General features: G+C 33.9%; 1 protein-coding gene across 1 annotated transcript; it reads right to left on the minus strand.

Moving 5' to 3' along the window:
• Window positions 1–4,175: 4,175 nt before the first annotated feature.
• Window positions 4,176–9,611, minus strand: LOC107776652 (protein NRT1/ PTR FAMILY 6.3-like). The gene is made up of 5 exons (XM_016596563.2): window positions 9,397–9,611; window positions 8,507–8,684; window positions 8,324–8,363; window positions 7,006–7,577; window positions 4,176–5,430 (listed from the first exon to the last, which is right to left on the minus strand). The coding sequence occupies exons 1-5, from the start codon at window positions 9,512–9,514 to the stop codon at window positions 4,554–4,556; spliced, it is 1,785 nt and encodes a 594-aa protein (XP_016452049.2). The 5' UTR covers window positions 9,515–9,611; the 3' UTR covers window positions 4,176–4,553.
• Between the last annotated feature and the right edge of the window lie 4,919 nt (window positions 9,612–14,530).

A 14,530-nucleotide genomic window follows, 5' to 3' on the forward strand; every position in this document is an offset into this window, starting at 1 on the left:
CATATTTTTCTTTTTTCTTTTTTCTTGATCAAGGATTTCAAAGAGGAGAAAAAAGCAGAAAATATGAACGGGGAAAGGGGCATGAAAGAGGGGATGGAGATTAGAAAAGTAAATGAGTTAAGAAAAGGAGATGTCTCCACTTGAAAAAAGGAGGAGAACAAGCCCTCACAAATAGGACTAAAAAAAAAGGGGATCCCATCTTTTCTTTTTGTTTTGATCATTGAAAACATCCATTTTTCTACCATAAAAAGCACCTCTAAAAACTTCATAAGAGGAGATAGCTTAACACGACGGAACAAGTTCTTCTTCACAGATATCATCTCTTTTCCACCTCAAAACGGCCCCCCTAAATCCAGCCAAAAATCAGCTGCAAAATGCCTAAAAATTAGCCATCTTCCCCACCATCTCAAACACCTTTAGGCACCTTGAAGCCTCCTCAAAATACCAACATAAATCAGCCCCAAAAGTTTCAGCGAAATAATCCCCAATCAACATCACAAATCGCTCATCTTTTTGTTGTGTTTCTCTACTACTGAGTTTCGAGGTTCCGATGCAGTCTCGTGTCGCAGGTCCTGTTCGAGTTCTTTTTCCGGGTTGTAGCTTCGGGTTTTCATATATCTTTGATGATGTTGGAGCTTCATGTTTGGATCTATTGAAGAGGCTTATTCGCTGAATGTAAAGGTTCATACTTACCACTTTTATTGAAGTTCCTTGGTCGTTCTATTAATTTATTTATCATTCATGGATGTTTGTCCATTACTTTTCTTCTGTTAATGTCATGAGTATAGGATCTCTTTGTGAATTAATTCTGTTAAGAATATTGGGGAAGGGAATAGCTGACTGAATAATGGGCCATGTGTTTGCTTGACAGAAAGTAAAAGATTGTGGGTTTAGGCTAATTGTAACATTAGTGGGCCATAGGAATTTTAAATAATTTTTATCCTAGTATATTCTATTAGTATTTAATATTATATCTTTAGTTAATTATTTGCTTATAGTTTAGCCTATCTCTCACGTTAGTTCTTAAACGGGGTTACGAGAAACAGGCTTTGGCCAAATGAACTTATTTTGGTTGGCCTATTGTCCATAATAAAGCAATATAAAATATAGATATTTTTCCAAGAGTAATAACGTGCTAATAATCTTTTGTCACAACTGCGGATTCACTTGCGTAAGGTGATTATTACAAAATTAGTAAATTTTGTTTAGATCATGCATTCGCTAGCGTGCTACGGTTAGGTCAATTCAATATTATTCAAATCGTTTCTTTATTTTTTTTAATAAATAAAAGCAGACATATGAAAAGCATGAAAACCAATAAATCACAGTTTATCCAAAATTAATTTAAGCCAAATATAGTCAATAAAGTGACCGTGCTAGAACCCCGGGACTCGGGGAATGCCTTACACCTTCTCCCCGGTCAACAGAATTTCTTACCCGAACTTTATTTTCGGAGACCGATAAAAAATAGAGTCAAATCTTCCTTTGACTAGGGATTCAAATAAAAGGTAACTTGGAACACCTAAAAATCAATTCCAAGTGGCGACTATGTAAATAAAATAATTCCTACTCAAGTTTGTCACTTTAATTGGAAAAACTTTTTAACCTACAATCCATAACGTTCATTATCCTTTGGAGGAGTAAAAAGGGGTGTGACAATGCCCAAACCTCACAAAGGCTCGCGAACTCGATGCCACTGGCACGAACGCAACGAAGGAAAAGGCCAAATCCTCTGATATACTACGTGATTGCGTGCCAATCTTCGCGATCGCGAAGACGGTTTGAAACACGCGCAAACAACAGCTACCAGTAATGAAAACATAGAGAAAAATGATCCGAAATCAATTCGAAACATGCTCGAGCCCCTCAGGATCCCGTTCAAGTATACCAACAAGTCCCATCACATAACACGGACCTACTCGCGGCCCCAAATCACATATGGCAACAACAAAATAATGAATCGCGCCTCAAATCGAACTTGATGAACTTTAAACTTTTCAACATCCATAACTCGTGCCGAAACATAGCTAACCAACCCGGAATGAACCCAAATTTTGCACACAAGTCCCAAATGACATAACAAATTTATTTCAATTCCCGGAACAACAATCCGAATCCGATATCAAAAAGTTCACTACCGATCAAACTTCCAAAAATTTAACTTTTCGTCATTTCAAGCCAAATTCAACTACAGACCTCTAAATCACAATCCGGATACGTTCCTAAGTCCAAAATCATCCAAAGGAGCTAACGGAACCATAAAAAATCCAATCTGAGGTCAAATACTAAAAAGTCAAACTTGGTCAGCTCTTCTAATTTAAAGCTTCCTAGTTGAGAATCATTCTTCTAAATCAATTCCGAATAACCTCAAACCAAAACCGACGATTCACATAAGTCATAATACATCATACGAAGCTACTCATGTGCTCAAACCACTGAGCGAAGTGAAAATGCTCAAAACGATCGGTCGGGTCGTTACAATTAATTTTAACAAAACAATCAAACCAAATATTATTTTGGGATAACAATACAATACGATAAAATGAGTAACAACCATCCAAACAAGCTGTAAATGGAACAACAAAAGGTGGTGTTTTTTTTAAATAATAAATCTCAAAAGGAAATGAGATCCTTAAACTGGTAATTATCAACAATAATGCACTCAGTATATCCTCACATTGGGAGGATAGTATATAGGCAGACCTTATACTTATCTTGCGGACAAGGGCAGGGGCGAATGTAGCATTGTACCTGTGAGTTTAATTGAACCTGTAACTTTCGAGGCAACATAAATATTTGCGTGTTCACTAAAATTGCAATAAATAATAGATATGAACCCATAACTTTTAAAATATGGTAAGTTCAATGTTAGGAACCTAAAATATTGAACCCATATAGTTTAAATTCTGGATTCGCCTCTGGACAAGGGCAAATGTAGTATTTTACTAACTGGTTCAATCGAACCATAATTTTAAAAGCATAATATAAATTCATGTGTAAAAATTCACGAAAATTATAAAAATAGTAGATATGAACTTATAACTTAAAATTATAACGGGTTCAATGTTAAAAAACTTAAAAATTGAATTCATAAAATTTAAATCCTCAATTTTCATATCACTTTCCATTTTTCACACATCAAATATGATAAACGTTGTCATATGATAACAAGCTAGTTTGATGCTTTTCAAATCTGTCATTACAGAAATTCAGATGGGGATGTAGCAAAAATGGCTGATCATAAGCTTATATGGACAGCAATAAAGGGGGATTTCTATTGCCATCTGGTAATTCAATTCATTACATTTAATGGGAAAATAAAAGCTGCCCATCTCGTTTTTGGCCCATAACAAGGACTTGTCAAATAACCAATTTATAGTGATTCAAACAATTCGAATTTAGTGGTGCTAGTTGGTGATATAGTTGTATAAATTTATAGCCATGTTTTTACATAGTAGAGAAAACACCAAAGGTGTTTAAACAAATAAGTAACATATTTCGACATTATTGCATCACTATCAGCCTAGTTACCACAATTGCATGTGCATGTTGGCATATTTATGTAATACCTAGGGGCAGAATTAGCACCTCGCTACAGGTTCGGATAAACCCTGTAACTTTTGTTCAAATGGCATATTTGTGTTTAAATGTTCATTAAATATGTATAAATATTAAATTTATAACTCAATTATTAATACTTAAAATCATCTTTCTAAAATTCAGAACCAATAAATGAAAATTTCGGCTCCTTCTCTGGTGATACTCTTTTACCTTAGTAACATTCCCTTATAGGAATGACATGACATATTTAAAGCCAATATATAAACATGTAAGCCCTCACATCTAGGGTTTTGACCATGGGCGAAGCTATACTATAGAATTGACCGCACTTCGTCAGAAAATTACACTGTGTATATAGGTAAAATATTAGGTTTTACAGGTATATTACATATATTGAACATACTTTGTCAGAGATTTTTTTTATTTCTTTTAGGTTGGAACACCCTAAGAAAAATTCCTGGCTTTGCCGCTGGTTTTGACAATTAAAAGAAAATTCAATCGTTTTTTTTTGTGTGCCTATTCTGTTGAATGGATAATCGAAGGATTAAAAAACAGTTTGTGTGACATGAAACAAATTAAATTTAAGGGGAAAAGAGAAATGAGTGAGATAGAAATTAAAGCAAAATAAAAAGGTTTCAGAAGTATGAAACCCTAGTGTTGCATTGCAATTCATTACATTATTATGGTATATAGTAAAAAAGGAAAGGAATAATAAAAAGAGCTCTAGACCTTTTCATTATCTTACCTCTTTCCCATTCTTTGTACATATAATTAAAAGCAAAGTTATGTTACATAACTCTTCCAATAAAGAGTTTTCACAAGCTCAATCAATAAAAGGCAAAAGTTAAAGCCAAAAAAAAAAAAATGAAATCTCATTTTTCTTTTTCTTTTTTGTTGATGATGGAGTAACAAGCGCATATCCAATACGATCGAAGATAGAGAGGTAGTTTCCGATATACCCTTTGTTGTTGATGATAGAGTCTTTATGTATTTCAATGACAAACCGGTCCATCATCTTCCAATTCAATCCCCATTTCAGCAAGTCTCTTCTCCTTGTACACATATTTTCTCGACGAATACAAGAAAAACATCAAATTAAACACACTCAATATTGCCAAAAGCCAATAGAAATCATATAACCTCCCTTGGTTCAAATTGTCAGCTAGCCATGGATTTTTTGTCCCAGTCACAATATGCACAATTGTAACCAAAATTGAACTAACAAAAAATCCAAGTGCAAGTGTACTCAAAAATAGCCCTGTACTCATTGTCTTCATCCCTTTTGGACATTCCCTTAAGAAAAAATCAAGTTGGCCAATATATGTAAATGCTTCACCTGCCCCCACTAGCAAGAATTGCGGAACTAGCCAAAATACAGTCAAAGGAATTGTAGCATTTTCATCATTGGCCAATCCATGCAAATGTGCAACTTTTAGCCTCTTAACCTCGGTTAGGGCAGCAGCAATCATGGCCAAAATTGAAAGAACTAACCCTGTGAATATTCTTTGTAATGGGGTAAGTCCATGAGGTTTATTCATGAAACGACGACAAATGGGAACGATAACCCTATCGTAGAAAATTACGGTCAAGAGTATACTTCCGACGAAAAATACTGTGAGTGAAGCCGGTGGAATTTCAAAGGTTCCAATGTGACGATCCATTGTTGTAGCTTGTGACACAGAAAATGTGGTCATTTGTGCATAGACAGTCCAGAACATAATAGTTGTGGCCCAAGTTGGTAACATTCTGATTAATAATTTTACTTCTTCAACATCGGTTAAGGTTGCTAATTTCCACTTGTTGATTACAACGTTAGTGCCATTAGATTCAAGATCATGATCTTCCTTAATTGCTGCCTTGTCCAAGAATCTGCAAAAATAAGACAAACACATGGTCAAAACTATGACCTACATATATAGGCAGTAGCGAAGTCAGAAACTTATTCAAGGATGTTCAATCTCCGACAAAGAAATGGTCAATATATAATATATACCTCTAAAATCTAATATTTTACCTAATATACAGTGTAATTTTCCGACAAAGGATGGTCAGTTGACCACCCGTCAAAACATATAGCTTCGCCCCTGAAGTAGATGACAGATTTATGACCAACGGCTTTAAAAGTTTTATAGCTATAGCTTGTCTTAGTTACCGAGTTTGTAATTAAATATTTATATATATTTACGCTAAGTCGCTGACAATGTAAAGAATGTTTAATCACGTTGAGTCATGTTGTTTGTATTATTTTCTAGGTAACTAATTTTATTTAATTATTACGCACAGTTACATATAATTATCTTTTTGGTTATTTGTTTGTCTACTCCGAATTAGGGGCAGCCCCCACCCCCCACCCCACACACACCCCGCCAAACTTAGGCTAGTATACAAAGATACATTCAATAGTGAGTCAAATAGCAAAGTATCTTAAATAATACTTTATAGGCTGTCTATTTCAAAATGGAAATAATTTAGATATTTAAAAATTGATTGATTGTTAGCCATAAAAAACTGGCCAACTATATATGGAGATAAGTTCATAGTTTGGCACCAACTTCTCTTTTGTTTTTTTTTTAAAAAAAATTAATCATCACCTACTTATCATAGACACCTACTTTGAATTATTATGAAAAATTGTAAACAATATAAATGATAAAGTCAATACTTCAAATAATATTAGTCGCACGTAGAAAAATTATTTTTCTCATTTGTGGCTTATATTAGTCTCCTGAAACCTATCAATGATTTTCCTTCGTCCAAATTTTTCATGATTTAAAGGGGAATCTTCTTTATTCAAAAAGAAGAAATTAAAGATAAAAAAAAAAGAATCTTTACTGTACAAGATTCAACTGGGGTAATGTCTATCTACCTAACTTCTAGAATTAGGACTCAATTAATCATCTTGACTCGTAAAAATAAATAATAATTAACTAAAAAATCTTATACTATCAGTAGGATCAATGTTAGCCTTATATTTCTTATTCTTAGGTTTCTATTAATGTCCCTTGTTTCCTTCATTTTTATTTTCTTATTATCTTGCGGTTGTTACTGATTCTTTTTCATTTTACTTGAGCCGAGGTTTAAACAGTCTTTCTATATTCTAAAGGTAGAGGTAAGGATGCATACACAGTACTCTCTCCAGACCATACTTGTGAGATTATACTGGCTTATTGTTGTTGTTATGCACTATCAGTATCAACAACAACAACAACAACAACAACAACAACAACAACAACAACATAACCAGTATAATCCCACCAGTAGGGTCTGGGGAGGGTAGTATATACACAGACATTACCCCTACCTGGCGAGGCAGAGAGGCTAATGCACTATCAGTGTATATAATTAAAATCCTTATATATTTAGTGATCTTCTAGCGTATAAATTATATACACTTAAGGTCAACATATATAAAGCTAAACTAGAAAAAGTAGATGGAAAACTCACCGGTATTCCTTGCTATGAGGCAACTTTTGTTTGCTTTTTTTATTTCCTTCACCAAAAATATCATCAATTTCAAAGAGAAGTGAAGAATCTGAAGGTAATTCCAAATGTCTTTTTTTCCAAGCAGCCACAATAACTGAAGCAATTTGTGTCAATGGACTCCCCACAAGTTTCTTGAACCTATATTTCCTTGTCCCAGATAAGAACACAACAAGTCCAATAACAATAGCACATGCACATATGCCATAACCCCACTCTCTTCCCAAATTATCTTGAATATACACCAATACTGTTACTGCACCGAGCGAGCCTACATTAATAAAGAAAAAGAACCAGTCGAAGAATTTTATCATTTGACCTTTTTCTTTTTTGTCAGAATCGTCAAATTGGTCGGTGCCAAAGCCGGAGACGCTCGATTTTAGGCCGCCGGTGCCGAGTGCTGTCATGTATAGGGCAATGTATAGTACCATAAGTTGTTTGCTATTTGCGGGGATGCATGATGAGCTACCAACTTGTTCACATTTTGGTGGTCGTAGGCTTGGGATTATGGTGGAAATGGTCAAGATTGTAACACCCTATTCATCATAACAAATGACAAATTGTGGTTAGAGTTGCAAAAAACCTTTTATACTAACTGTTCATAATAAGTGAAGTCAGTAACTTAGATAATAAGATAGGTAACTTATGAGCAGTAGCGGAGCGTTGAACCCCCTTCATCCTAAAGTTATGTTGTATATATATAAGGTTAATTTTTTTTATGTACATATATTAGATATTGAATCCCTTTGACTTCTACTTTTTAATTTTTTTAACCCCTTAGTGAAATCTTGCTTCCGGCCACTGCCTATGATAAGATGTTAAAATAAATTTTTCCTTGACATTAAAATTAAATCTTTTTAATTAATATTATTATTTCTTGAAACTGAATTATGTATGCGGACAATGTAAAGATTAATTTTTGTTATGTGTGAGAACTGCAACTAGTGTAATGAATAAATGTTTCTTCCTCCTCTTTCCTCTTTGTAGAATCATCATTAGTCTTCTTCTTCACAACAAATTAATTAGATCAAGTGTCATTATTTTTATTTAATTTTTCTCATTTTTCCTTTCTCGAATTTCCTCTTCACAACAAATATAATATGACTGATTTTTGAATGTGATTAGATCAACTTCATCTCCCTCTTGACTCTTACATTTAATTTATGCTATATAGTCTTTCTTGAATATTTCGAGTCTCCTCATCACAGATTCTTTAAAAATATTACATGCATTAATTTCAATCGTCACATAAGGAAAAGAATTAACAAAAATTGACACTTACCATTGCTTGAACAGTGGCAAAGATACCAATTGTAAGATACCTGCAAAAATTAAGATAAATAGGAATGATGTTAAAAAAAAATCCAAATGCATGTCCTCGTTGTTGGTCAAAATTAAGAAGTTTGACTCTCCAAATCTGAACAGCATCATATAAACTGAGACGGAGAGAGTATAATATACGAACCTTCCGAGGAAAGTGTCAGCAACAAAACCACCAAGTAAAGTGAGCATGAAAGAAGTTCCAAGAAAATTGGTAACATTGTTGGCTGCAGTAGCATTCCCTAAATGCATAGTTCCAGTCAAATATGTCACCAAATTTACAGCAATCCCTAGTGTTGTTAGCCTCTCCACAGCTTCAACACCTATTATTCAAAAATCAAGAACATGGTTGAAAAAAACGAAGTAGAAAGATCAAAGAATGGAAAGTGCAAAAAATAACGACAACAACAACCCAGTAAAATCCTTCAAGTGGGATCTGGGGAGAGTAGAGTGTACGCAAACCTTACCTCTACCTCAGAGGAGTAGAGAGGTTGTTTCTGAAAGACTCTCGGCTCAAGAAGACGAAAATAGACAATAGATAGCAACAGAAGCCAGAAAAATTATGAATTTTTATTTCCTATAAACACCTAGGAGCACTTCTTTATGCATATTCATAATAGACTCGGTTAGACGGATCGAGGTCCAACGAGGTACTCGACCTAATCATCAGGTAAGGATACATATCAACCCCTTACATAAAATGCGCATTAGCACATTTAATGAAGCATCCAGTATGGCAGACAAACTACTTTCTTATTTTCGGGACATGAAAATCCTCTATCTATTAGCATATCCGTACAGCCAGTTAGACTAAAACTCCCTCCTCAATCCATATAGTAATATTGGGTTGTTCTGATTCAGCCAGAAATGCTATGCTTACTCACAAGACTATCTCTTCCCATCTAATCTCGCCGTTTTTTCTTATTAAAGCCGCCTTGAGATGGTAGAGGTTTGACATGGACTCCTACCTTATCTAATCACGCCATTTAACGTGACGGTTTAATTTGAGAGAGGGAGAGAAAATTAAATTCACACCTAAAATCATTGCGCCACTAGCCCAACCACCGGAGGAGGATCTAAGAGCTGGTCTTCCTTTGTAATCCCAAGCATCTAGTAAAGCTTTTGAATCTTGCTGTGTCTCAGGAAGTGCCATTTTAGCAACTTTTCTTGCACTTTTGCCCACAAAAATTGGACCCAATGAGCAATGAGAGAAAAAAGAGAGGTTAATATGGAAAAACTAGAAGAAGATTGCAGATTCACTTGATTCCATTACCCTTTTATAGCCATGGCCTAGAGGCAACTCAATTGCATTTTTAGCCATTTTTTAATACACAAAAAATATTTTATTCCACATGGTCCACTTTCAATGGCAGTAGCAACTCCCCAGGATTGTCTTTCCTTTTTTTCTTTTATCTTTTTTGTTGGATGAGAAGTTGTCCACAGCATCAAATGCTACAGAAAATGATTGATTGTAATTTGACTAACTTCTATTCTTATTTATGCACATGAATTCTTACTCTAATTACCTTGTAAAAGTGAATTTGGCATACCCTAAGTATAGTTTTAGCATTTTAATCACTTTTAATAATCGTTGGAGTACCTTTTTTTTGTTGTATAATATTGACTGTGATTAATTTAACCAAAGTGAGATGATGAGTGAATCTTTATATAGCCGATTCAAATTTACTTGGGATTGAGCTGCAATTATTATTATTATTATTGATGTGGTATTCTAAATGATAAAAGTTGTACCTAAATAAAGACAAGTGCATCTATTATCTAAATAATGGCAGTGCGGTGCATAAAACATTTCGCGTTCACTCACGATTCGGGAAAGTGTTGCACTCTAAGAGGGTCTGATGTAGGTAGCAGGTAGCCTACTCGAAATATAGTATCTCTTATCTATTGAGCGTAATCACCAAGCTAGTGGGAAAAAAATATATTTTTTCACCACGATATTTGTCGTAGGGCATAGACTAATTTAATTAGATTCACGCCCATAAGACTTATTAAAGAAAGACACGTTCCATATCAGGATCATTCTATTCCCGGGACTCGAGCCTAAGGCCTCTAAGCAAGAAGACTCATTGTTGCGACCACGTATATCACAAGATTTTGTACACTTATCGGAATCTTGAGAGTAAATATAGCTATCAATAATGGGTGATGGGTATCAACATCAGAACATGCAATATAATTTCTATTACATTTGTATACAGAATAGTAACTTTAATTTTCTGGCCCCAGGAAATTTGCAACTACATGATTATTTGTTGCTTAGCGATTAAATGACATAAAGGCCTGAGTTGTTATGTAGAATTAATTGCATGGCCAATAGATAAATAAATAAACGTTCTAATGCATTATGTGGTGGGATTCAACACAAGTGATATGGAGATCAGATATTATTAGTTCATTGTGGCGAAGTGAATCTTTTTCATGACATTTAATACCAAGTTATTTATTATTTTTTTGTTTAGAATTTATTCATAGTTTCTTATTGATTTAATTAGTAAAATATTAATTAGGTGAGCCGTTTAAACAGAAAAAAATGTTTTGTCATTTTTAAATTTTAATTTTATGATTTTTTGACCGAATTTATCGGACATTTTTTTTTTCTGACTAGCTGCTTTTTCCGATGGATAGAAATCTTTCTGAACAGCATCGAGAATCATTAAATGGCACCAACAAGGATTGTGGTTGAGTGAAAATTACTCTTTCATGCTTAATCAGAGGTCCCATGTTCGAGCCCTAGGTATGGAATCGCCTTTGTTAGGGAATACTTTACCCCCAATGTGAGACTTTTTGATACGAATCCGAATGTAGTCAAACCTTAATACGGATACAGAACACTGAGTGCGAAACCAAAAGAAAGAGAATCAGTAAATGGCGATTTTCTGATAGTGCTAAGTGGTGTGCAAGAATCTTCCAACACAGTTAAGAGTAGTACGTACTCTACTTTTTCGTGGAAAATTTCATTGGTGATTAATCATTCAAACTTTTTCTTAATACAACCATGTTTAGAGAATGAGAGTAGCTTCAACTGGTGAAATTCATATCTCTAGCTACTTTTTCCTAGAAAGTAATCATTTAACTAAATATTATACACTGAACCTTGTTTTTCTTAATTTCTGTAGAATTTTCAAATTCCCAACATATCCAACTCTTCCTTTTTTTTTTTCAACAAATGGCGCTTCGACATTTATAAAGGGCTACAATAAACAAAATATTTTAGGAATAATTAGCACGTTATACATGATGCTTTCTTTGTATAGAGTAAAATATGTTCATATTTAATAATCACATGAGAAAGCGACACGTGGTGCCGAAGACATAAGACAGTCGGGCCCGGAAGCAGTGATTTCGCTTGTCGTCGGAGAGAATGATATTAATAAAGGCAAAATAAATACATGTCACCCGATATCATTTAATGAAAAATATTATATAGCATTAAGTGCATAGTCTGTTATAGAGAATATGACATTCACTACCCACCATTGCACATTCTTTCATGGATGAGCTATGCACTTGATTTTTTTGATAATGAATAATAGCGAGACTCGAGTCTAAAACCTTTACCTGAGGGTTGCAGTATTAAAATGTGTGAATGTGAAGGTTTATTAATCGGTTAAAAGGAACATACTTTTAATTATTTAATTATATTATTAAGTGTTTTTATACTTATTTTTTATTATGCATGATGTCATAAACACAATGCAGCTAGTAAGTAAAAGCATCTTTCACCCCATCAATTCTTTTAATTAAAACAACCCCACAAACAACACACTAGCACACTTAAAAAAGTGGCGTATACGTTCATAGAGTGAAGGGTGGTTACCCTCTGTCGTAAAATTATACTAAGATACTTCATGTATTGTGCTACTTTTTTTTTATATACGTAAAATCATTTTTCAAATCGAGCATTATCTATAATTTTGCTTCAACTCACATACCGAATAAACTCTAGGCTCAATTACAATAACATAGAGTACACAAAACCTCACTTCACACATGACATATGTATGGTATCACATCAAAATGTTGATTCGCTTTCTGTCCTAAGGAAATGAGAAATTTTATAAACCCTATTTAAATTTTTGGATCCTTCATCAAAATTCCCTTCACCCTTTCTTAAAAAAGAAATAATATAATAAAATAATAAATAGTACTACCATCCGATAAAGATCGTAATGGTCGGTTCTAACGATCCATTTTCATATTTGATTCTCCACCTATAACTAGTACTCTTGCTCGCACTCGAGCAATATAACTATAACTACACCTCATCAACGTAAATATCAATTATGTAGGAGCTATTCAATTTTTAATCATACACTCTACCCTTGAATATGGTTGATAGCAATAATTAAATTGTTGTCTACGTCATCACTTACACTTACCTTTACTTATGTCATTCTTTAAAAATATTCACAACAAAAACAACAAGCTCATAAAAATCCTAGCCTCAAAAGTCGACTCAATACCACAATACACTCATGGCTTGAACACCCAACATCACAAAGAAGTCTAATAACGTTACTTATCCCCCGTGAAATCATGTGCCCTCATAACAAGAATAAGAGAGTAAGTTGAGTCCACACATTCAAATCTCATGATTAAATATAATTTAAGGACTCACATCAATAAAGAAAATCTTTCACTCTCACGAAGAAGTCATCACATGCATGCAATTGTTACCATAGGCTTGGCCACAATGTAAATCTCCACTAATGTAGGCTCACTCGATCTAAAATTAGTTAGAACTTTTTCATGGTTGTAACGTGGGATAAGATACGGGTAGGATATATTTAGGATTAATTGTTCACCCTCCTAAACACTTTAATACATCACATGATAACTTTTAAGCGCAAATTCTTCAATCCACTTCAATTACACAAACAATATCACACCCCAAAATTTATTTCCTTTTTCTTTAAGCACTATTTTACTTACCCCACTAGCAAGAAAAAGACAATAATTTATTCACTTATATCTTTTTCTTCTTCTTTTTTTCTATTTTTTTTCTTTCAACTATTCTTTTTCCTTTTTCATTTTCCTCTATTAGTGTATTATTTTACAAAATAAGTGCACCATTAGTTCCACTCGAAAGTCACCCCATACTTAGTCCTTACTTCTTCTAGCGCTTAATTCATAATTAAAGTACTTTTAGAGGTAACAAGATCAAAATAATGTCAATTAAGAATAAATGGGGTATAGGCTCGTAATGTGGGTGTCAAATAAAAGTCTATAGGCTCAAAATAGTTTACTAGAGATAGATTTTATTTGTGATAAGCAATTAATTAAGCTCAAAAAGATCAAATATGTCACGACCTGGAATTTCCCACCTTCGGGACCGTGATGGCACCTAACATTTTACTTGCTAGGCAAGCCAACGTTAGAATAATATTAGCCATTTTAAAACCATTTTAAGTTAATCAATAATGAAGAAACAAATCTGAAATAAAGTAAATAACCATAATGTTAGAGATGTCTAAAAATCATCCCAGAGCTGGTGTCACAAGTGCACGAGCTACTACAACAATACAAATAAAGGTCTGAATAGAAATAAAGTTGTATGAAAGAAATATACAACTAAGATAAAGTAGAAGCGGACTTCAGAGCTGCAAAAGCCGTGCAGCTATACCTCAAGTCTACTGTGCGCTACTAGGACCAACTCCGATATTTGCACAAGAAGTACAGAGTGTAGTATGAGTACAACAAATCCTATGTACTCAGTAAGTGTCGAGCGTAACCTCAACGAAGTGGTGATGAGGCTAAGGCATGTCACATACATTAACTTGTACGCAATAATGATAATAATAACAACAATAGGAAAATAGGAATAGAAATTAAACATGTAAATCATTTCAATAGTTGAAGCCAATTTGGTAGTCATAACCAATTATTATCTCAATCAATTTTCGTTATGGCGTGCAACCCGATCCCATAATATATTCATATTCAACTCGTTGCAGCGTGCAACCCGATCCTCAACATATCTTTTCAATCAATTCTGTTGCGACGTGCAACCCGCTCCACCAATATATTCACTTTTATTTATGTTGCGGCGTGCAATCTGCTCCTCAAATCATATAATTTACCAATTCTTATAAAAGAAATTACTCCAATAAATACAACAATTAATATGAAATTATAAGACGACAAGCAT

Source organism: Nicotiana tabacum, chromosome 5 (assembly GCF_000715075.1).
Source record: "Nicotiana tabacum cultivar K326 chromosome 5, ASM71507v2, whole genome shotgun sequence".
Classification (NCBI taxonomy): domain Eukaryota; kingdom Viridiplantae; phylum Streptophyta; class Magnoliopsida; order Solanales; family Solanaceae; genus Nicotiana; species Nicotiana tabacum.

Bases quoted from the DNA above. Each gene is read 5' to 3' on its own strand.
- LOC107776652 (XM_016596563.2), bottom strand. From the start codon at position 9,514: ATGGCACTTCCTGAGACACAGCAAGATTCAAAAGCTTTACTAGATGCT. The intron at 7,578-8,323 runs GTAAGTGTCAAT...TATGATGAATAG, and splicing joins TTGCCACTGTTCAAGCAATG to GGTGTTACAATCTTGACCAT. The intron at 5,431-7,005 runs GTGAGTTTTCCA...TTATTTTTGCAG, and splicing joins CCTCATAGCAAGGAATACCG to ATTCTTGGACAAGGCAGCAA.